This window comes from Nyctereutes procyonoides, unplaced genomic scaffold (genome assembly GCF_905146905.1).
Source record: "Nyctereutes procyonoides isolate TBG_1078 unplaced genomic scaffold, NYPRO_anot_genome, whole genome shotgun sequence".
NCBI classification, from domain to species: domain Eukaryota; kingdom Metazoa; phylum Chordata; class Mammalia; order Carnivora; family Canidae; genus Nyctereutes; species Nyctereutes procyonoides.
In genome coordinates, this window is record NW_026575044.1 from 52383195 (window position 1) to 52407835 (window position 24641).

At 40.4% G+C, this 24641-nt stretch overlaps 1 protein-coding gene across 1 annotated transcript in view; it reads left to right on the top strand.

Annotated features, from left to right (window-relative positions):
- DYM (dymeclin) overlaps positions 1 to 24641 on the top strand; it is a 346418-nt gene that overhangs the window by 62631 nt on the left and 259146 nt on the right. The window contains exons 4-6 of the mRNA XM_055324208.1: positions 876 to 969; positions 1943 to 2076; positions 15437 to 15509. Coding sequence (XP_055180183.1) covers positions 876 to 969; positions 1943 to 2076; positions 15437 to 15509 — 301 coding nt within the window. The remainder of the gene's footprint in view (positions 1 to 875; positions 970 to 1942; positions 2077 to 15436; positions 15510 to 24641) is intronic.

The window sequence follows — 24641 nt, forward strand, 5'->3', positions numbered from 1 at the left end:
TCCCTCTGCCTGTGTCTCTGCTTCTCTCTCTCTCTCTCTCTGTGACTATCATAAATTAAAAAAAAAATTATATATTGGAGATCATTTTTAAAAAAATATTTCCTTCCCTTCTTCCCTCCCTTCCTTTTTTTTAAAGTAGGTTCCACACTCAGTATGGAGCCCAACATGGGGCTTGAACTCTTGACCCTGAGATCAAGACCCGAGTTGATTCTCCCTCTGCCTATGTCTCTGCCTCTCTCTGTATATCTCTCATGAATAAATAAGTAAAATCTTTAAGAAATAAAAAATAAAAAGGGATGCCTGAGTGGCTCAGTGGTTGAGCATCTGCCTTTGGCTCAGGGCATGATCCCAGAGTTCCAGGATTGAATCCCGCATTGGGCTTCCTGTATGGAGCCTGCTTCTCCCTCTGGCTGTGTCTCTGTGCCTGCCTGCCCCCCTCTCTCTCTCTCTCTTTCTCTCTCTCTCTCTGTCTCTCATGAATAAATAAAATCTTAAAAAAAAAAAAAAGACCCGAGTTGAGATCAAGAGTCAGACACTTAACCAACTGAGCCACCTAGGCATCCCAACATTTGCTTTTCTAAAGAGAAGTATATGTGTGTGTATTAATTGAATAAATATTAGCTATCTTTTTTCTTTGTAGTTTTGAATTCTGAGTTGAATTTGCTATTTTCGCCTATTGTGTCTATCATTTTCAGTTTGCAAATCATTTTTTGTTCAGAATTAAGACTAAGCAGCAATTTCTCTCATTATTTTTCCCTAATTAGATGTGAAATTGACAGTAAGGTTTGTCTGTGAAGGTTTTATAATGTTCTAATATGTTCACTTTGATTTCAGTTTTTAATTTTAACTTTTTAAAATTTTACCTTCTCTTGCAGTTATAAACAACCCTCGAACAGGAAACCTTGGTGCACTAATTAAAGTCTTCCTTTCTAGAACCAAAGAACTAAAACTTTCAGCAGAATGTCAGAAGTAAGTTGGATGATTAAATCATGTTCTCTTTATGTTTAGCAATATGAGTATTTTTCATTTTTTGGTAGAAATAGATTGTGGTCTTTTGAAAGCTAAAAAGGAATTCTCATTATTAAAAAGTTATAATTTGCTGTCCAAGTCATTGTGGTGAGATTATGAGTTCTGGAATCTGTTTGATTTCAGCATTTTAGACAATATTCAGAAATATATTCCTTAAGGTTCATAGTGATGTAATTATTATTAAAAAAGAAAAAAAAAGTAGTTTCCTCCCCATTATCACTGTTGCTCATACCAAGTTTGAGTAGTTCATTCCACATCTTTCTTTCTCCCTTTCCTAGTAGATGAATGAAAATTCAGATTAGATATATAATTTTATTTTATTTTTATTTTAATTCCAGTATAGCTAACATAGATATTATAATTTTATATTTGATACATTGGAAGGTTAATCTTTTATGCACTCAAGCATTTTTTAAAACCAGTTTTGGATGTCAGTCTCTTAAAGAATTATTCATTGCCCTGCTTGCAAACAAATTGTATTGAAGCCAGTTAAATATTTTCTTGTTGAGTTTCATGGTTACTTAATACAAATTGTACTGGGCTGCTGGCAGTGCCCTGCTTAAAATTTTGGTTGTATGTTTGCATATATTCTCTTTATGTTACTATGCTTTTAAAATTTTTTTTCACTTTTCTTTGAACTGCCTGTGTGTGGGACATGTATGAAGTTAAGAACAAAGAGCAGTCATGCCTAAGGAAAATATTTTTATTGGGTTAACTCACGAAGTAAAATACACAGAATGAAATATGAAGTAGACTGGAATAGTGTAATAAATCACGAGACATGAAAAAATATGGACATTGTCTTTATATTATAAAACAGAATGGGCAAAATGCCTGAGAAATCATGAACTTGATAGTGCCTGTGCTTCAAATTAAATACCAATTCTGTGTAATTTTGGTATTTTCTTTCTAGCCACATCTTCATTTGGCAGACACACAATGCTTTGTTTATTATTTGCTGTTTGCTGAAAGTGTTCATCTGTGAGATGTCAGAGGAGGAACTGCAACTTCATTTTACTTATGAAGAAAAATCTCCTGGCAGTTACAGTAAGTGTTACATTTGAAGATGTTCTAGGGATAGCATGAGTGACATAGAAGGATAAAATTTGAGGAATAAAAGTATAATTTTGAAAATTCTGTTTTTCTTTTCATCATTTTCATTTTTGAAATGACCTGGCTCTGTCACTGTTTTTTCTCCTATATTAATTTCAGATGGCCAAGACTCTCAATTTCTTTTTTTTCTTTTTCTTTTTAAACAAGGAAGCCAGTAGGATTGAAGCTTTTATTTACTTTCAACTTCTGTGCATATGTAAAATAAAATTAAAAACCACAAATATACCTTTCAGAAAACAGAGATGTTAACTTCAGTATCTTTACCTGGGTGACACATTAAGGGAGACAACCAATCAGAATTACAGATTTTATAAATGTTAAAGATTACTTTCAAAGGACACAACAATCTCTGGATCTTTGGGACTACTTGATCAGAAATAACAGTTAAGGACAATTTTATGATACTGAAATATGTGGTCTTTTTCTAAAGACAAAGGGGAAGGGTTACCATTATCCCCTGATATTGCCAAGGATTTGTTTTTTTTTTTTTTTTTTTTTTGCCATTAGTTAGGAGGGTCTGTAGTTTTCAAGATGGTATGTTTCATTTTGTAAAATTAAAACTTACAACCTAGAAAGTAAGGGCAGAATGAGATTCTTAATGAAATACGGGGAATATGGCTAACTTTGAGGACAAAGACATTGTTGCTAAGGTTCTTGGGTTCATTTTTCAAAGCACATCTCTCTCATTAGGCTTTTTGTCTACCTAGAGCTTTATACGTCGATTTTGAGTTTGACAAAATAAATGTCTTCAATTTACTATTGTGATAATCTATTTATTAAAAATATACTGATGTTTAAATGGAGCTTTTAATCAGAATTGTTTCTAGCATGTGTTAATTTTGTTAATGCTAGGCTTTGTTTTTTTGGTACCGAAAGTGCCAAAACAGCCCTCATCAGGGATTTGAAAACCTTTCCACAGAAGGTCTAGTAGCAAGAACGGAGCATGTTTAAACCTCATGGTGCCTGAAAGCTAAGCCAGCCAGGAACCTCCAAACCCAACAGTTTGTTTTGCTTTATGTCAAACTGTTATGCCTGTATTGTACTTTAAAATAAATGCAATAATACTGTGTTAACATAAAATTATTTGTAATGACAAATAACGTACCATTGAGTGAGATAGACTGTATTTATTTTGAGGCCCAGGAGAACCCTCTTTGTACCTGCACTCTCCACTCCTATCCAGGCTTGAGAAGCACAGTTTTGTTATACATCCTATATAACTTAAAGTGAGGGCAGTGTAAAAATGACACTTTTCCAGCCATGGGCCACATGATCAAGATGGTTGTCTTACCAAAAGAGCCACTGATGAGGTCTAATATTGGTAATCTGTCCATGTACTGACAGATTGTCCCCTTTTTTAAATGGAGTTAGCAATTCAGAATTTTATATACAGTCTTTCATTTTATTCTTTCATTTACGGTTGAGTCTACTGTTGATCCACCAGTTTTAAGTAGTAAATATCCTTTTAAGGTTAAAGGATTCCCATTTTTGGCATATATAATTTTCATTTTCATCTTTTAGTCTTGTTGCTAGTTTGAGATTTCTACTTATCACTAGTTCACACTAGTTCTTTTTACATTTTATTTTAATGTCTTTTTACAATTTATAGAAGTAATAAAATGATTGCACAGATAGTTAAATGGTAAAAAAACAAAAAAGAGTTCATTGTGCAATACCTAAAAACATCTGTTTGTCCGCTAGAATGTGGATCTCTGCATCAGGTGCAGGGATAGAGAATAGCGGTGGATAGAGAATAGCAGTACAGGTTGTATGGAGGTTGAATTGAAAGCGGAGGACCGTCTTCAAACAGTTGAGCAAAGTCAGCTGAGGGATTTGAGGATTTTTTTGTTTCTGATTCACTGTCATTCTGCTGTGATTGAGATGGTTGTTGCTGGCACTTTTGGTGAAGCCTGCTTTATGAGGGTCATATGACTCCCCCTACACTTCCCCGTTTGTAATAGAAATTTTGTGAACTTTTCTCCGCAGGCTATGTAGTAGTAGATTGCTTGCTAGAGGGAATTTGTATCATTTTGTAATTCTTCCCACTATTGCATGCCTCTGAGAGTGGTCAAAGGGGATAAAAGCTAGCCCTAGTACTCAAGTACTACAAACTTGTCTGTGTTTTCCCTTTGCCTTCAGAGTGAATAGGGTCCTCTATCTTGATGACATTGCTTGTTACCCCCAAGGTAATCACTGATACCTATTTTATATTTTTCTATCTCATAAATCCAGTATTTTAAGTCTGTAGAGGTATGAATTTGTAGTTCATTTCAGCAAGCACTTATGGTGGTTTGTTTATGTATTTGATAATGTTGATTGTGAGTTTTTGCTTGTTCAATCTTAATCTGATGCCCCAAATAAGGGAGGGATTTGCATTGGTTACTAGAGGGATCTAGACTGCACCACCTGAGGCCATTTAGCCTCCTTCAGAGGTTCTTGGCTTAATGTGACAGCTCAGGTTCAGCTTGTGAGTGGCAAGCTGGTGGCTAGGCTTTGTGGCTTGGAATTGGCTTCATCGGTAGGGTTACCCTACCCTTAGAGTTTGTTTACTGCTCAGTGTTTTACTCTAGATTCAAGCCACAGTTTGTTTGCCTGTGGTTCTTTTTGGTTGTGGTGCAAGGGTCCCTGGAGATTTCCTTTACTTTCTGGAAGCTCATCAATGCACTAAAAAGTGTACTTTAGCCAAGAACTAGTTGTTTTCTACTAGAGGCCTCTTTGGAGTAACTACTCCACGAATAACTGTCGCCAGTGGAAGGCAATTATAGTTTCTTTACAAATATTTTTACTTTTTTTTTAAATGATGGAAGAAGCCTTTGGAGATGGAGACTGATGACAGAAGCCAAAAAAAAAAAGGAGGGGGGTAGAGCTGGATGGAAAGCTCAGGGAAGTGGGGGGCGCTAGGATCCAGAGCACAGAGAGGGAGTGTCAATTTGCTTTGGAGGAGCCTCCCACCTGAGCCGGCAGTGGTATGTGTGGCACTGAGGCCTTGGAGGATCCGGGTCATCTGCCTAGAGCTGGGCACATGTAGCCAGTTATCACGGCTCTGTGGAGGGCAGAAAAGAGACTTGAGGCTTGTCATGTCCTCCAGATAAAATGGTTGTTTCACCATGTTTCCTCAGCATAAAATAATTTCATATAAATTGATTTGAAAAAATTATTTTGTGGGAATTGCTCTCAAGCATGGTGGATTGAACCCACATGTTTATCTGTGCTTTCTTCTGAAACCCCAATAAAATATCAGTAGAGACTTACAAAGTCATCAATTTGTTACTAAGAGGAGGAAAGGGGAACACAATGTTAATAACATTTCGCAAATTGGAAAATTGAGTAATGATGAACTTATCAGTGAAAGCTGAAGGCCAAGTGCCTTCAGGGTCACAGAACTCCAGGAAACAGCCAGTTCTTGCCATAGAACCCTCAAAAGGCTTAGGTTTGGAAGTACTAGGTGTCTCTGAAGGCAGACACCCAGGAGGAGTGATTGAAGGAAGCAGCTGGATGCTCAGCTCCTCTCCTCCACCGTGCGTGGTCAGAAAACCACCCCTTCCCTGGTTTAATACTAGAATGTCTTCTCACCGAGGCCGAACCAAGAGGGTCTTCCTGCGGGAACTCTGGGGCACAGTGGAGGGGTGGGGGTACTGAGAACAGGGTGAGGAGCAAAGTCTATGAACAGAGGAGTAAGGCACCTGGACTTGGCACTGGAGCTGTACCCACTATGTCCCCTTCCCTGCAGAAGGTTAATGTATACTGTTCTGGAGAAAATGAACCAAAACCAGGAAAAAGATGTAGAGATGCTAATGTTCAGGTGTCTCTCGATAAAACCGCTCCTACCTGCCCACTGGGAGCCATCACTTGGCAGGCTGTGCCTGTGGTTGCATAGCTTCTATTAGTCTTGGCCTCCTTCTGGCAAGTAAATGGAGAGCCAAGGATCCTGAACAGTTGAAAAAAAACTTCCAACTTCTGAGAGATAAACAGGAGAAAAAAATGATAGAAGATGGAATATTTATGGAAATTAAAAAAATAATAAAAAAAAATCCATAATCATACCTCTCTAATAATAACTACTTTCCTCTTCATTGTCCTCTGGCTGAAACTCTTTGGAAGTACCTTCAAAATCTATGATGTATTCATTTAACTAAATACAGTAGAGATAAATCTCCCTCCTTTGAAGCTAGTTTTGAATTTTTTCAGATGGCTGAGGTACTTTGGCTCCCAAGGCAGCAGCAGTTTCACTGCTCTCTTATCTTTGCTGGAACTAACCCTTAGGGCCTGGGCCAGACTGTATAGCTCAAGAGGTAAACCTGAAATTGGTAGATTTCTGTTTTGTTTATTTTTGTCTTAGTTTACAACTTTAAGTTTAATTTCATTAATTGAGTAATGCAAAACAAAACAAAACCCCAATTGCTAGAAGGGACTCAAGAAAGCATGGATTTATTCTTTTGAAATATTTTGCATGTAAGATTTGTGATCTGTCTTTGCAGAAAAATAAAAGTGCTTCTAGGACCTTGTGAATTGTTCTTGGCCTTATAATAGGTGATACTGTTTTTTGCTGTTTCTCTCTTTCCTCTCCCTTTTTTTTCTGTTATCAGTGGAACAGAATCATTAAGCTCTACTAATAGGTTTGCTTTCTGATTTCAAACTATATCATATCACAAAGCTATTGAAACAGTATGGTATTGGCATTAAAGCAGATTCTGCTCAACGGAGCAGAACAGAGAGCCTAAAAATAAACCCATGCATATGTGGCCAGTTAGTTAATGACAAAGATGCCAAGTATATACAACAGAGATAGGAACAGTCTCTTTGATAAACAGTGATGGGAAAACTGGACAGCCACATGCAAAAGAATGAAACTGGACCCCTATCGCACAATATACATAAAAATTAATTCAAAGTGGATTAAAGACCTGAATCCACAGAATTGCTAGAAGAAAACATGTGGTAAGCCCCCTTACTATAGGTCTTGGAGAAGATTTTTTGAGTCTGACACCAAAAGTAAAAATAAACAAGCGGGACTGTATCAACCTAAAAAGCTCTTCTGCACAGCAAAGGAAACCATCAAGAAAATGAAAAAAGCAGCTACTGAATGGGAGGAGTTACTTTGAACCTATATGTCTGATAGGAGGCAAATATCTAAAATAGATAAGGAACTCCAGGCCTGGTTGGCTCGGTCTATGGAACATGCAACTCTTGATCTCAAGGTCATCAATTCAAGCTACACGTTGGGCATAAAGCTTACTTAATAACAACAACAACAAAAAAGCCTGAGGATTCACCAATTTTAGACCTCTTTTCTGCTTATCTTGGTATGTGGCACTGTGAGCGGCAGAGTTTTCCCTCAGCACTCCATACTAGGTGGTGCAGGAAGTCCTGCATGGGAACCAGTGCCAGAAGTTTTGGGAGACGGTGGAGCCAGAAATGGGCTTGAAGAACGATGACCTTCAGGATGGATGCTTCTCAGGACCATCAGGCTGGAGTCCATTCCCAGCCCCCAGTCTACATATGTGTTCTGGGGGCATCAGCAACGCTTGATGAGGCCAAGGCTGTGGATCTTCCACATGGACACTGGGGCACTGAAGAAACTCAGTAAGAATGAAAAATTAGTCAAGAAGCTGGCCAAGAAGTATGATGCCTTTTTGGCTTCAGAATCTGTGATCAAGCAGATGCCTCAAATCCTGGGCCCAGGCCCAAAGAAGACTGACAAATTCCTTTCCTTCCTGTCCCACAATGAGAATGTGGTGGCCAAAGTGGATGAAGGGAAGTCCACAATCAAATTCCAGATGGAGAAGGTGCTGTGTCTGGTGGTGACTGTTGGCTACATGAAGATTATAGATGAGCTTCCATATAACGTCCATTTAGCTGTTAGTTTTCTGTTGTTCTTGCTCAAGAAGAATTGGCAGAAGGTTTGGGCTTTATACATCATGAGCACCATGGGTGAGCCCCAACGCATGTACTGAAGCACAGCTTAATAAACCCTACTGCTAGCATAAATATATATACATATATAACTCCTACAACTCAGGGAAAAATAATCTGATTACAAATGGTTAGAAGATCTGAAATGATCTGAAATGATCTTTGGATCATTTCCAAAGAAGGCAGCTAGCCAAGAGGTACGTGAAAAGATGCTCGACATTACTAATTATCAAAACCACAATGAGATATCACTTCACACCTGTTGGAATTGCCTGTTACCAGAAAAGACTAGAAATAGCAAGGATGTGGAGCAGAGGTAACCCTTGTGCAACATTGGTGAGGATGTAATGCACTGTTGCTACAGCTGCTACAGAAAACACTGTGGAGTTTCCTCAAAAAAAATTAAAAGTAGAACTACCATAATTATCCAGCAATTCCATTACTGGGTATTTGGAAAAAAAGGAAAACACTAATTAAAAATATGTATTACCTGCATGTTCATTTCAGTATTTTTACAATATCAAAGATATCGAAATAACGTACATGTCCATTGAATAGATAAAGATGATGTGAGGGATCCCTGGGTGGCGCAGCGGTTTAGCGCCTGCCTTTGGCCCAGGGCGCGATCCTGGAGACCCGGGATCGAATCCCACTTTGGGCTCCCGGTGCATGGAGCCTGTTTCTCCCTCTGTCTCTCTCTCTCTCTGTGTGTGACTATCATAAATTAAAAAAAAAAAAAGATGATGTGATATATATATATATATATATACACACTGGAATGTTACTCGGTTATAAAAAATGAAATCCTGCCATTTGCAACCATGTGATGAACCTCAAGAGCATTAGGCTAAGTGAAATAAGTCAGAGACAAATACCATATAATCTCTCTTATATGTGAAATCTAAAAACCTTTAAATATATAATCATATATCAAGCTCACAGATGCAGAGAAGAGGTTGAGGGGGTGTGAGAAGTGGGTAAATTTATTCTTTAGTTTACACAAATTGAATGTGAAAAATAATAAAACTGGAATTTAAGAGGAAAATAATTTGAATTGGCCTAGAATCTAAGTATGTATTATGCAGTGCAATACTCTGTTGCATATATATTCCATATGGTTAGTAGTTGCTCAGTGAAATCTATTTCCAACCTTTGTCCAGCATACCATGAAATTGCTTTCTATCCCTTTCTGTTATCAACAGTTTTTATACTGTGCTCAACTTAGAAATAAAAATGACATATTTTATAGTAAAACCTGGAAGACTGTATTGTCTAGACTGTATTGTCCTTGAGTATAATTAGAAACATTTCCATTTGACTAATTAGAAACATTTCTTAATAGCAGACAGCCAGAATTACTGTGATTTTATTGGAATATGTGAGACACAGTCTTATATTGTAATGCATTAAAATGTAGATCAATTTTCATTTTAGGAAAGAGTCCATCTGCTTTTCCTTAATTTATGATTATTTTATAGATGCACATTCAGTTTTGCTCCTTAGAAGTTTAAATGATTTTTAATACTGTAGAATAATTCCAATACTAGTTTCACAATTGAACTGCTAATTACAGTCTCTACCATGGTTTCCAAATATAAATTTATAGTAAATACAATTGAGCCTATGTGTCTTCCATGTCATTTTTTCTCTGAACTTTTTAAGGCCCTAGGGGAACCTGTTTTTGGAATACAGCTCAGTTGTTACTTGATTATGTTTTTAGTACTTGTGTTTGGCTCGGTGGAGCAGCATTTAGAAACCAACAGCTTGACTTTGTGTGTGAAAAGTAAACAGTGAGCTCTCTGTGTTGTAATATTTCCATGTTACCTGATTTAAATGACCCATATGTTTCTTTTTTCTGGCTGCTTTGTTTTCCACCAATGCTATTTTTTCCCTCTTCCTTGAGTGATTGCTTTTTTCATTATTCTTTTCTCCTTCTCTCCCCTTCCCTTCCTACTCTAGTGGAAGGTATTGGATGATAACGGTGTCTTGTTCTACTCTGGTTCCCTCCCTAGGGAGAATGTGGTGTTTTAGCGCATGGGGTCAATGGGTCCTGGACGGCTGTTTCATTGTGTAGATGACTGGAGTCGTAAGGGACCGTGTATATCATCTGGTCTTTCATCTGCTTCCCCTGGTGTCGCTCACAGGGACCAGAGAGGTGGGCTCAGGGCTTTAAAGCAGGGGAACCCCAGATAGAGGGGTGAGATTTCAGTGACCTCGTTGTACATAATACTCATAATAACAGTTTATATTTATTAATTGCTTCGAGGTTATTTCTAAATTGGATATTTAAATCCAAGACTTGCAGTATGTGTTGATGAATGCATAACATGTCACCTGGATGTGTAAACTAATACGGAGTATTTTGTATGTCTTCCCTCAGATGGTTTATAGTATTCATTTACCAGGGGCTTGTGTTTAGAGTCTTCAGTGAAACATGGGTTGACTGGAGTTTTTCGACTTTGTATAGAAATGAGTTTTTAAAAATAGTTTGAGGGTTTTTTTTTAAATATATTTTGGGGGGAGATTCTTTTTTTTTTTTTTTTTTTAAGATTTTATTTATTCCTGAGAGAGACAGAGAGAGGCAGAGACACAGGCAGAGGGAGAAGCAGGCTCCATGCAGGAAGCCCGATGTGGGACTGGATCCCGATGTGTGACTCGATCCCTAGTCTCCAGGATCATGCCCTCGGCTGAAGGTGGCGCTAAACCGCTGAGCCACCCGGGATGTCTTGGTTTTTGTCTCTTTAATGAGTCTGGATTTGGATTCAGATCTAGTTTGTGCTACTTACTGTAAGTAAACTGACCTCTTTGAGCCTTGATTTCTTTATCTGTAATATGATGGTGATGATCATACCTACTCCTTAAGAGTTATTGTCAGGATTAATATGACATAAAGAGTGAAATGCTTGGCAACAGTGCCTCTCAAAGGGGAGAGTACTCAGTAAATGTTAGCTAGGAATATTATCTCAGAGAAGCTAACATTGAAAATATGAGCATGTTTGGAGCTATAAGAGGCAATTTAAAACTCTTTAAGTGGGACGTCTGGGTGGCTCAGTGTCTTGAGCATCTGCCTTGGGCTCAGGGCGTGATCCTGGAGTCCTGGGATCAAGTCCCGCATCGGGCTTCCCACAGGGAGCCTGCTTCTCCCTCTGTGTGTGTCTCTGCGTGTCTCTCTCTCTCTCTCTCTCTCTCTCTCTCTCTCTCATAAGTAAATAACACCTTAAAAAAAAAACTCTTTGAGAAAAACTCTGAGTTTAAAACTTCGTAAGAAACGTACTGAATCTCTTCAAAGTCCTTTGCTCAAAGATCTTCAGTTTACTGTGTCACTGACCCAAAGATTACAAGGACTTTTCAGATTTTCTTTCCTGTGAGAAATGCATGAGTGTTACTATAATTTTTGGCAGGTGAGTTTATGTTTACTTGTTTTTATTGGCCCTAAAGAAGATATTTGGCCTCAAATGAAAGCTGAATGATACAAACATTGCTTGGAAAAGAATGCAGTATGAATGACTTGCTTAATGTCAGACCTGGTGAGCAATCAAATCTTGTCACTCTTCGATTGATACACACTACTTGCTTCTAGATTAGTCCCAGAAATAAGAATATGGTATTCTTATAGTAAGGATGTTTTGTTTTGGTAAATAGAAGTTGTCTGAGATTTCAACTAGAAATTGCTTATTTTTGTCATTTGTTAGAATTTTGGCCTTGAGGGCAGCCCGGGTGGCTCAGTGGTTTAGCACTGCCTTCAGCCCAGGGCCTGATCCTGGAGACCCGGGATTGAGTCCCACATCAGGCTCCCTGCATGGAACCTGCTTCTTCCTCTGCCTGTGTCTCTGCCTCTCTCTCTCTCTCTCTCTCTCTCTTTCTCTCTCTCTCTCTCTCTCTCTCTTTCTCTCTCTCTCTCGAATAAATAAAAATCTTTTAAAAAAATTTTTGGCCTTGAAATAGCACATTTCACTTATATGAAATGTATTTATCATTTTCATTAAGTTGATAACAAAGTTGTGGACATACTCCTTGATTGACTTAAGCTATAATCTTGGTGCAAGTCATGATTTAGATGTCATATGGAATAGAATCCAGAATCTTCTTCACTGCACTAAGATTTGAAGGTGAGATGCGTTTACATCCCCTTAGAAAAATATCCAGCCATCTGTGGTTCCTTAGCATTTGTTCCCTCACTTAGTTAAAAATCTTCTGATTTCTTGGCTGGACAGGGGTATACCTTAAAGTGGCTTGCTGATATGGTCTGGAATTTTCTTTAGGGAATCAAGGAATGTTTTTAAATGTCCTTACTTGGGTCTGGGTCACTGCGTTCTCTGGGATGAGCCAAGTGACATTTCAGCAAGCTTGTATGAGATATATATTATATGCCAACAGATCAGCTTGGAGTAGGTTATCGACTCACTTGGGTTATGTTGGATGGCTTTGGCAATGAGAAGGATTTTAGTTATATAGACTTTTTATTGTGCAGACTCAGAGACCAGTGTTACTTATTTCTAAATTTTACTTTCTTCATGGGTTTTATTTATTTATTTATTTATTTATTTATTTATTTATTTATTATTTATTATAAATTAATTTTTATTGGTGTTCAATTTACCAACATACAGAATAACACCCAGTGCTCATTCCATCAAGTGTCCCCCTTAGTGCCCGTCACCCATTCACCCCCACCCCCCGCCCTTTCTTCATGGTTTGAGCTAAGCCTGGCACTTCTAGAGTGAGATTTAATATAGCTAATGAAGTTGTTTCTTGCCATGCTTTCTTTGTAGCATTGATGGGCATTTTCACTGTGATTCAGTATCCTCTTCAAGCACTGCACTCAACTCCCAGAGGGTTACTGTGCCAGTTCTGGCTACGGCAAGGCAGGAAGGAATTTCTTCATAATTTCTGAATACCAGGTGATACTGTGGTGTAGGAAAAAAAGAATTGCTAAACTTTGAAATTTCAAGTGCTTTGATGCTTCGGAAATAACCACTAGATTCGTACTAGATCCTCGGTTTGGTTTGGCAAACCTGTTTTGAGTGTAGGTTATGTGTTAGTGTTAAGCTCTTTGTCAGTCATCATTCTCAAGGAGGACAGAGTTCAGGGGCACCTGGGTTAGCATCCGACTCTCTTTTTTTTTTTTTTAAATAAAGATTTTATTTATTCATGAGAGAGAGAGAGAGAGAGAGAGAGAGAGAGAGAGGCAGAGACACAGGCAGAGGGAGAAGTAGGCTCCATGCAGGGAGCCCAACGTGGGACTCGATCCCGGGTCTCCAGGATCACGCCCTGAGCTGAAGGCGGCACTAAACTGCTGAGCCACCTGGGCTGCCCAGCATCCGACTCTTGATCTCAACTCAGGTCTTGATCTCAGGGTCATGAGTTCAAGCCCCGCGTTGGGCTCCACAATGGGCAAGCCTACTTTAAAAAAGAAATATAGAGTCTCATAGAGGCCTGCCTACGTATAGACTGAAATTATGGTATAATGTAACCAAGGTAAACAGTGAAAGACATCTACAAGGCAAGATGTTTATAGATGATTATTTTTATTCAGAGTGAGGCAAGAGAGTTGCGTTTTATGGAGGAGAGGAATACTGAGGATAATTAGGTGGATAAACATTAGCTTTTTAAAAAGTCAGGTTTTTGTTTGGGAGGGCATTCTCGGCAGAGGGAATGTCATTGAGGAGTCATGAGATGGCATGTAGCAGGTTGCCCAGGACTGTTGGAATAGAGATTGTGAGTGATGGGGGAGATCATGGTAGAACGGGGTATGGGGCCTGTGTCTTGGAGTGTCTAGCATGCTGAATTTTTTTTTTTTTTTTTTGGTACCTAGTTTTTTCTGGTAACTAGTTTTCAGCTTAAAGTGGTTGCAAAGCTGTAAGCCAGGAGAGGAAAGGAGGGAGTTTAGTTAGCTTCATTTGGCAGTGGTCTGGAGTTTGGGTTGGAGAGGAGTACGATTGGAGGTAGGAATACTAGTTAGGAAGGCTGAAAGAAGTTCAGGAGTGAGTTATAATTTAGTAAGCTTAACTGAACTGACATGATGAAATAACAGAAGCCTGATGGGGAGTGTGGAAAAGTGGGAACATGAGAGAGGTAGGCTATGTAATCGAGTGGACCCAGGGCTTGGTTAAAAAAAGCGTAGGAGAGAGTAGTTAGGGCTTGGACCCTGGATTCTTTTTTTTTTTTTTTTTTTTAAGATTTTATTTATTTTTTTCATGAAAGAGAGAGAGAGAGGCGCAGAGACACAGGCAGAGGGAGAAGCAGGCTCCATGCAGGGATCCCGATGTGGGCCTTGATCCTGGGACTCCAGGATCACACCCTGGGCCAAAGGCAGGCACTGAATCACTGAGCCACCCAGGGATCCCCCGGGCCTGGATTCTTGATGCAGTAAAGGAAGCAGAAAGAAGCAATAAGTGGCAAAGATGGGTTCTGTTTTGAACACGTGGAGTTTGTGGTGCTAGTGATGCATCTACATGGAGATGGCTAGTAGGCAATTGGATAGAAAGATAAGGAGTTCAGTGGAAAGGCCAAGAGGAAAACTGTCGCTGTAGGAATCACCAGTAGTGATTGATGAAGGACATAGGGAGTGGGAAGAGGAGAAAGGCAATGGTGGAATTCTAGGGAAAGCACCAACAGTTGAAAGCAATTCTGGGGAGGCAGATCCTGGGAATGAGCAGAACGAGTAGATTGGAGACAAGGTTTTGGAGAACCTGAGGGGAGAGTGAATTTTATGAAGGAATTGGTGTTAGTAGTGTCTAGAGCCATTAGTCACACAAGCTGTTGGTTGGCTTTGGAAATTAGACAGTCACTTAGAGCAGTTTGGGATAGGGGAGCATTTCCACTAGCATGGTAATTTTCATCCTGCCATTACCACTTAGTCTGTGATTTGGGAAAAGCCATTTTACCTCTGGCTCTTTATTTGCAAAGACGTGGAAACCCTCTTAGTGGGTTTCAGGCTGTGATCTGTAGGGCCCTACAAGTTCAGAAAAGGTGCTTTGAGGCCCATCAGGGAGACCCAGCATTTGATCGGGTATTTGCTGAGGGAAAGAGGTACAGGTGTTCTATTGATTCAAATAAAGCAGCAAGAACAACTTGATTTTTGGGGGTCTATTTTATATATTTCACTTCATTATAGAATTTCATTTGAAAAAACAGTATAGAAGATATTTGAAAACTTCTGGCCTACAAGAACCATAAAAGACTTTGACACATTAAAAGTTATGTAAGAGCTAATGTTCAAAATTCCTTGGTTTGGATTTTATTTGAGGTCAACATTAGTGTCTGAGTTTGTGTAATAATAACTTGTTATTCTCATTAGGAATGAAGACTGAGCTTCTAATTCTAAAAAGCTCTATTCTATTTCATATTTTGTTAAAAAATTCTTAATGTGTCTTACCAGGTTCTGACTCTGAAGATCTTTTGGAAGAATTGCTCTGTTGTTTGATGCAGTTAATCACTGATATTCCGCTCCTGTAAGTTCTGGCCAAGCCAGGATTTATCTTCTTTGTATATTGAGTATGGTAATCACGTCAAAGGATTTGTGGCTCCTGGTGTAGTGTTTTTATGTGTATATCTCTGTGTCCATCCATGGAGTCATTCTGTGTCTTTGGCCTAATAATATTTATACTCTGTGTTATCAGAACAAGAATTTTATAAGGGGATATTAATCAAACTCTTTAGGAATATTGAACAAATGATAGCCACAGAATTAATCTCCATAGTGATATCTTACAGATCTCTGTAAACAGGGTGGAAGAGAATCTAATCCTTTAATATGTGGTTGAGGCAACTCATTAACCACCCAGGATTCTCTCCTTCCTTCTTTCCTGATTCCCCCCCCCCCTTTTTTAAAAGATTTTATTTATTCATGAGAGACCGAGAGAGAGAGAGAGAGAGAGAGAGAGAGAGAGAGAGAGAGAGGCAGAGATACAGGCAGAGGGAGAAGCAGGCTCCATGCAGGGAGCCTGATATGGGACTTGATCCTGGGACTCTGGGTTGACGCCCTGGGCCAAAGGCAGCCGCTAAACCACTGAGCCACCCAGGCGTCCCATTCCTTCCTGATTTCTGACCTCTTTTGGAGAGATTAGATTTCCCTTTCCAGCCTTTTTTCAAGTTAGGTGTGGTCCCTGAGATGTAGGGGAACATCCTCCAGTAAAACTTGTGGGTAAACCTTCTCAAGAAAGGAGATGTATCTTTCTGTTCTTGACAGCCTTCTTTCCTGCTGTCTGGAATGTGGACAAGATAGTGTGAGTTGTGTGTCTTTCTTGGCACCGTGAGCCCAGAGACCCACGGAAAATTCTGCTTTGATATCATTGAGCTGCTGAACCAAAGTCATTAACTGCCAGTGAGTGCCGCCTCGCCACTTTCACCCCACTTTGATTCGCCACCCCAATGCCCCCTTGCCAGACTTCTCATGTGAGAAAAACATATCCTGTTTGTTTCCTGTAACTGGATTTCTGTCATTCCAGCTGAACGCAGTTCCTATATGGTATAAAATGTTCCTTTTAAAGATGTTACTCTTAACTTTTTTTTTAAATTGTCTCTCTGGAGCCTTTTTAGACATGTTTGTAATTGCTTCTCTCCACTAATCAATTTGAATGCCTCAGATAACACCTATGTCTCTTTGTGTACTTTGTGGCCCTTTGGAGGGACACAGAGCATTATAATATCTATGAAGGTTTTCGTCCCTGAAGAATCAATTTTCACTCTCTTGGGGGTGATATCCAGTGAGAATGCATATTTTAAAGGACTTATTATTATTATTATTTTATAAGATTGTATTTTTAAGTAACCTACACCCAATGTGGGGTCACATTTAATAATCCCGAGATCAAGAGTCACATGCTCTACTGACCAAGCCAGTGAGGCACCCCTAAAGGAATTCTTTTTTGAATCAAGAAGAAGAGCTTAAGATTGACCGTTACAGAACCTCAGTTAACACGAGGATATCACTGCATGCGTGCTATTTACCCGTGGCCCAAAAAGGAAGGACCAGGTATTCATGAGAAAACAGGCTCCTGGCCTCTGCTGTGCATAAGTGCAGCATCTGGGACTATAGTCTAGATTTAGACACTGCCTCTGAGAAGGAGAAGCACTGAGCAGGGGACACCTCCCCCCACCCCCAACATGAGGCTCGATCCCAGGACCCTTCGATCATGACCTGAGCTGAAGGCAGACGCTTAAACCAGCTGAGGCTCTCAGGTGCTCCAACATCTCCAGCGTTGTCTGGGGACCAGTGTGTGCCCAGCTTAGTTTTCAGGCACCTCAGGAACTAGATGTGGCCCCACGACATGGTTTGGGCCAATGCAGTGTAAGCAGAAGTCATGAGGTTGCAGAGCTTGTACCTCCAGTTTTTTTGCTTGTTGCCTTTCTCTTCCTTCCTGGGATGTAGAGGCAGTGCTGGGGCCATCTTGAAACTATGATAATGAGTGCCACATGCAGGGAATAGTGTCCCAGGAGCAGGGACTATTAATGATACCGGGGAACCATTACACAGCCCAAGATGGCATATCTTTGGATTTCTTCTTAAGTGAAAAAAATAAACACTTATTTTGGTTAAGCCACAGTGGTCAGGTTTCTGTTACATGTGGCCAAATGTGGGAAGGGGAACACATAGATTGTTTACTATTTACTTGTCATTGTATGTGCAATACTTCATGTGTTCTTAATTTTAAAAATAGTTCCATCTTTATTATGTTTATGTTATTACTAAATACTAGCGATTTAGTGTACAGCCTTAGTGAGTACATTGCTTTTTTTCCGCCTCCTTTGTTAATAAAATGTCTTGGTGAAGTTAAGGGGAATAGAAGTAGTGAATCTCGTTAGCTGGTAAATAAGACTTGAATACAATGAATAGATCAGTCACTTAAACACTCTTGAGCAAGCAAACAGTGTTGTAATATATCAAACATTTCAGTGTTTTAATGTGTTTATACTTTTTAAATGAACTGAAAATGCACAGACAACCAGATGTCTTGTATTATGTACACTCAGCTTTAACCAGCTGCTGAAACAATTTCTTATGATTTAATGTTCTTGGAACTCCATCCTACAAGAAGGTTTGTCTTGGTAACAGTTTCCATGTGAAACCAAACTACTACTTAAGTGTTTCATCTACTATAACCATAGTGCAGGTTTGTGGGTCAGCTTCTGACTTAAGGGGGAATATTAACTTGAAAAGTAGGGATGCTCTCATACCTCACCATCACCAGTCTCACTGTAGATTTGTCATATTTAACGTCGGCAGGTGTGCAGCGAGAGGAGTTTGGTGTTAGTGGCCATTGAGGGGTAGTCAAAACTCACTTAAACATTTCTTACGAGACTGTGAAATCATTCTATTAATATTGAAAGCAAGTGATTACCAAGAACACAGATATATATTTAGAGATCTATAAACTGTTTTTAAGTGATTCTTTATTATTAAGAGAAAATGGTGAACTGCAGTAGTTTAGGTAAACTCCCAGAAGTTGTAGGAATTCACTTGTAATAGAGCTTGACTTTTAAGTAGTTAGTTGATACTGCTTCTCAGACAGGTTGGGTGTTTTGATAAAATAATAATTCTGAGATACTTCAAAGTCTGATTAAAACGTACATCTTCCAGACATCCTTTCTTAATTCCATACCTCTCAGCATTTATATATTTGAAATGAAGATGAAGTCATTCACAGGCTCATGACGATGTTTTTCAGTGTATATTGGGCTGATCCCACTAGAACTGAAATAAGTCTGCCAAAAGTAAAAGCCTGTCTTTGTTATATACCTTGACCTCAAGAAAGTGCATGGGAAGGAATAAAGTTTAAGATGAAGGTATTTTTCTCAAGACACTACTAGTGCAATATGAAGAACATGGTTTGGCATGCCAGAGTTCGAAGTGCAACACTTAGAATTTGCAACAGTGGATCAGTTCTCACAGTGTTACGGTTGGGGGGTTGAATGAGACCTGGGTGACTCAGCCCAGTGGTGGGGACCCAGCAGCAGAGTTGTCACGTTGGATGGGCCCACTAGTAGGTTTGCTCATGATGCTATCTTATTATGAAGTAGAAATTATTTTGAAAACTTGAATTGGATTTCTTAACTTGTCTTTTTATGTGTTTTTGGTGTTGTTTTTATGAAAGCTGTCACTCTTACCTTCATGTGATGATGCTTCTGTTAGCCTTAGATCCTAGCCCTTTCTCTGGTGCCACTGCTCCAGACAAGTCCTTGTGAGGTCTGCTCGGAGTGAGCCATTCCACTGGCCCCAGGCCAACATACAGCCTCTGAGATCCATTTATGTGTTGTTCTTCTCAACCTGTGAACTCAATCGTTTAGTTCTCAGCCTGGCCCTCATTTGCAGATTTTTTAGTTATAGTTTTTTTTTTTTTTTTTAGTTATAGTTTAATAAAAATGTTTTTCTTTATTTTTTGAGGGAGGAGGGGAGAGAGAGAGAGGGAGGGAGGGAGAGGAAATCTCAATCAGACTCTGCACTGAGCCTGACATGGGGCTTCATCTCACAACCCTGAGATCACCATTTGAGATGAAACCAGGAGTTGGATGCCCAACCACCTGAGCCACCTGGGTGCCTCAGAATGTTTATCTTTTTTTTTTTTAATAAGTTATGTATTGATAAGGCTGAGGTATTCTTAATTGATTGCCTTCACTGCCTTTTTCTGGATGTGTCTATTTGTGCAGTGTGACTTTGTCTACCTCTCTAGTACAGAGGACACAGGTGTCCCTGCTAATTTGGAACATACCAACCCACTCCTGTATCTAGGGCCTTTGCCCTCTCTTCTTCTTCTGCCTTGAATATCTCCCTTCAGATGTCTGCATGGCTCATGTCCTGACTTTCACGCTTCCTTCTGCTCAGAGGAGGTCTGCTTCTTAGAAGGTCCACCCTAACATAACACCCCTCTCATTCTCACACCTTTGTTTTTACATTTACCACTGCTTTCCATATTATCTGTTATTCTCTTGCTTGTGTTTCTCAAATAACATTAGAAGGCAAGCTCCATGAAAACAAGGACTGTTCTTGTGCCTGTGTTTGTTTTGCTCACTGCTGTCATCCGAAGTATTCAGGCTAGCCTGGCACATAGTAGACTCTCAACAAATATCTGTTGAATGAGTAAGAGAATAGGGGCACAACTTGTTCAGTGTACTTAATGCATTTTGTCTGTCATCATCTGGTCTATATGACACATTCCATTGCAAATGTAGTGGCTCAAAGCCCTTTGCAGTTGGTATATTGTATTATAAAAACTAGGTGTCTTATATATAGTCAAAGTAGAAAGGGGCTGTAGAAACAGAAACACTGAGAATGAACATCTGACAATATTTAAGGAATTGGTAGTTATAAATGCTGAGGGGTCTGGGACCATATAGTTTAGGGACAGTCAGCTTTATATCTCATCAGTCCTCACATTATCCCTTCACAGAAAAGTAAATTCTCTTTCATTAGGTTCATTTTCAAAAATGAATATTGGGAATATACCATTGTCTCTAACATCCTAGGTCCTGGACAAAGAAAGGTGTGACTTCTGAAGAGCTTAGAGATGAACAGATACATAGAAAGATAGCCCAGGAGGAGGAACGGTTGCTAGGTGCTACAGTTGCTTGGAGCTGGAGTGATTAGCAGTGGCTTGGTCATTGAAGAGCCAGAGAGGAGCCAGGTCTGGAACTTTTGGGTATAAATAACGTATCTGAAGAATCACAAGTGCATTGGTTTGATTAGAGTAGAGGGGTTGTGGGAGATTAGAGATAAGGGATGGACAAATTGTGTTGTTTGGTGGGGCAGAGATTTGAATTTTATTCTGTTTATTTTTAAAGATTTTATTTATTCATGTGAGACACGGAGAGAGGCAGTCACAGGCAGAGGGAGAAGCAGGCTGCATGTAGGGCGCCCCATGTGGGACTTAATCCCAGGACCCTGGGATCATGACCTGAGCTGAAGGCAAATGCTCAACCACTGAGCCACCCGGGCGTCCCAGAGATTTAAACTTTAGAAGGACTAACAGTTTATGTTTAGAGTTCTCTATTAAGCTGTAAAAGAAATATTTTTAGAACTTTTTTCTCTAAAAATCCATTCTAGAAGTATTTGGGTAGGAATGGAACCGATTAAGAATCTTATTTATGAGATATGCTTTGTCCGTAGGGTTTCTGAAATGTAATAAAATGCCAGGAAGTGCATATTTTTTGGACCCATAAACTAATGATATTGTCTTCGATGTTATACTGTAGAAATTTTTTTCTTTTTTTTAACTGTAGAAAATTTGAACGTTGAAAACTTTTGGTGCTAACCGTGAGCAGGTGGCTGAAGAATGTGAAAAGCCCTGAGCAGTTGATGGAGGAACGGGATGAGCAGTTGATGAAGGAACGGGAGGGACCCAGGTTGATAGTGAAGGGCTGAACTTTAGGGAAGGGGCCTTTCTGGAGCCCTGTGTGTGGAGACCTAAGCCCTCCTCCACACGCAGCTTCAGCAGTGTGGGCAGCCAAAGCCGGTCAGCACCTACGTAGGTGCTGTGAGGGAAATAGCTCTTGTAGGTTTCTGCTTGAATCAGTGCACTATTTAAGGTGAATTAAAGGTAATAGTGTTTCCATATGCCAAGACTTAATAGAGAATAGATCATTCTCTGTTAAGTTCACAGTAGCTTTTTAGTTTGAAAATTGATTCCTGGAAGCTGGGGCAAGATGGCGGAAGAGCAGGGTCCCCAAGTCACCTGTCCCCACCAAATTACCTAGATAACCTTCAAATCATCCTGAAAATCTACGAATTTGGCCTGAGATTTAAAGAGAGACCAGCTGGAATGCTACAGTGAGAAGAGTTCGCGCTTCTATCAGGTAGGAAGACGGGGAAAAAGAAATAAAGAAACAAAAGGCCTCCGAGGGGGAGGGGCCCCGCGAGGAGCCGGGCTGAGGCCGGGGCGAGTGTCCCCAGGACAGGAGAGCCCCGTCCCGGAGGAGCAGGAGCTGCACCAACCTTCCCGGGCGGAAAGGGGCCCGCAGGGAGTTAGAGCAGGACCCAGGAGGGCGGGGATGCCCTCGGGCTCCCGGGGACACTAACAGGCACCTGCGCCCCGGGAGAGTGCTCCGAGCTCCCTAAGGGCTGCAGCGCGCACGGCGGGGCCGGAGCAGCTCGGAGGGGCTCGGGCGGCGGCTCCGCGGAGGGGGCTGCGGGGCGGGAGCGCGAATCCCACAGCGCAGGCTCCGGAGCACAGGGCGCCGGGACACAGCCCAGGATCCGGCCTCCCCGGGACAGGCAGAGGCCGGGAGGGCCCAGGACAGCGAGGACGCTCCTGCCCCGAGCTGAGCAGATCAGTCTCCAGGCCCTGCAGACGGAGAACCGAGAGCCCCGAGCCCCGTAGTTCCTGCGGAGGCTGAATCCAGGCTTCCAGAGTTGCCATAGCCACTGCGGCTGATCCTCCTGGGGCCCCACGGGGTAAACAACCCCCGCTGAGCCCTGCAGCAGGCAGGGGCAGAGCAGTTCCCCCAAGTGCTAACACCTGAAAATCAGCACAGCAGGCCCCTCCCCCAGAAGACCAGCTGGACGGACCAGTTCCAGGGGAGTCAAGGGACTTAAAGTCTACAGAATCAGAAGATACTCCCCCGTGGTTTTTTGTGCCTTTTTTTTTTTTTTTTTGCTTTTTGATTTCGGTTTGCTTCCCCCACCCTTTTTTTCCTTTCTTTTTCTTCTCTCTCTTTTTTTTTCTTCCTTTTTTCTTTTTCTCTTTTCTTTCCTTCTTTCTCTCCTCTTTTTTTCTCCTTTTCCCAATACAACTTGTTTTTGGCCACTCTGCACTGAGCAAAATGACTAGAAGGAAAACCTCACCTCAAAAGAAAGAATCAGAAACAGCCCTCTCTCCCACAGAGTTACAAAATCTGGATTACAATTCAATGTCAGAAAGCCAATTCAGAAGCACTATTCTACAGCTACTGGTGGCTCTAGAAAAAAGCATTAAGGACTCACGAGACTTCATGACTGCAGAATTTAGATCCAATCAGGCAGAAATTAAAAATCAATTGAATGAGATGCAATCCAAACTAGAAGTCCTAACGACGAGGGTTAATGAGGTGGAAGAACGAGTGAGTGACATAGAAGACAAGTTGATGGCAGAGAGGGAAACTGAGGAAAAAAGAGACAAACAATTAAAAGACCATGAAGATAGATTAAGGGAAATAAACAACAGCCTGAGGAAGAAGAACCTACATTTAATTGGGGTTCCCGAGGGCGCCGAAAGGGACAGAGGGCCAGAATATGTATTTGAACAAATCCTAGCTGAAAACGTTCCTAATCTGGGAAGGGAAACAGGCATTCAGATCCAGGAAATAGAGAGATCCTCCCCTAAAATCAATAAAAACCGTTCAACACCTCGACATTTAATAGTGAAGCTTGCAAATTCCAAAGATAAAGAAGATCCTTAAAGCAGCAAGAGACAAGAAATCCCTGACTTTTATGGGGAGGAGTATTAGGGTAACAGCTGACCTCTCCACAGAGACCTGGCAGGCCAGAAAGGGCTGGCAGGATATATTCAGGGTCCTAAATGAGAAGAACATGCAGCCAAGAATACTTTATCCAGCAAGGCTCTCATTCAAAATGGAAGGAGAAATAAAGAGCTTCCAAGACAGGCAGGAACTGAAAGAATATGTGACCTCCAAACCAGCTCTGCGCGAAATTTTAAGGGGGACTCTTAAAATTCCCCTTTAAGAAGAAGTCCAGTGGAACAATCCACAAAAACAAGAACTGAATAGATATCATGACACTAAACTCATATCTTTCAATAGTAACTCTGAACGTGAACGGGCTTAATGACCCCATCAAAAGGCGCAGGGTTTCAGACTGGATAAAAAAGCAGGACCCATCTATTTGCTGTCTATAAGAGACTCCTTTTAGAGAGAAGGACACCTACAGCCTGAAAATAAAAGGCTGGAGAACCATTTACCATTCAAATGGTCCTCAAAAGAAAGCAGGGGTAGCCATCCTTATATCAGATAAACTAAAATTTACCCTGAAGTCTGTAGTGAGAGATGAAGAGGGACACTATATGATACTTAAAGGATCTATCCAACAAGAGGACTTAACAATCCTCAATATATATGCCCCGAATGTGGGAGCTGCCAAATATTTAAATCAATAACCAAAGCGAAGAAATACTTAGATAATAATAAACTTATACTTGGTGACTTCAATCTAGCTCCTTCTATACTCGATAGGTCTTCTAAGCACAACATCTCCAAAGAAACAAGAGCTTTAAATGATACACTGGACCAGATGGATTTCACAGATATCTACAGAGCTTTACATCCAAACTCAACTGAATACACATTCTTCTCAAGTGCACATGGAACTTTCTCCAGAATACACCACATACTGGGTCACAAATCGGTTCTGAACCGATACCAAAAGATTGGGATCGTCCCCTGCATATTCTCAGACCATAATGCCTTGAAATTAGAACTAAATCACAACAAGAAGTTTGGAAGGACATCAAACACGTGGAGGTTAAGGACCATCCTGCTAAAAGATAAAAGGGTCAACCAGGAAATTAAGGAAGAATTAAAAAGATTCATGGAAACTAATGAGAATGAAGATCCAACCGCTCAAAATCTTTGGGATGCAACAAAAGCAGTCCTAAGGG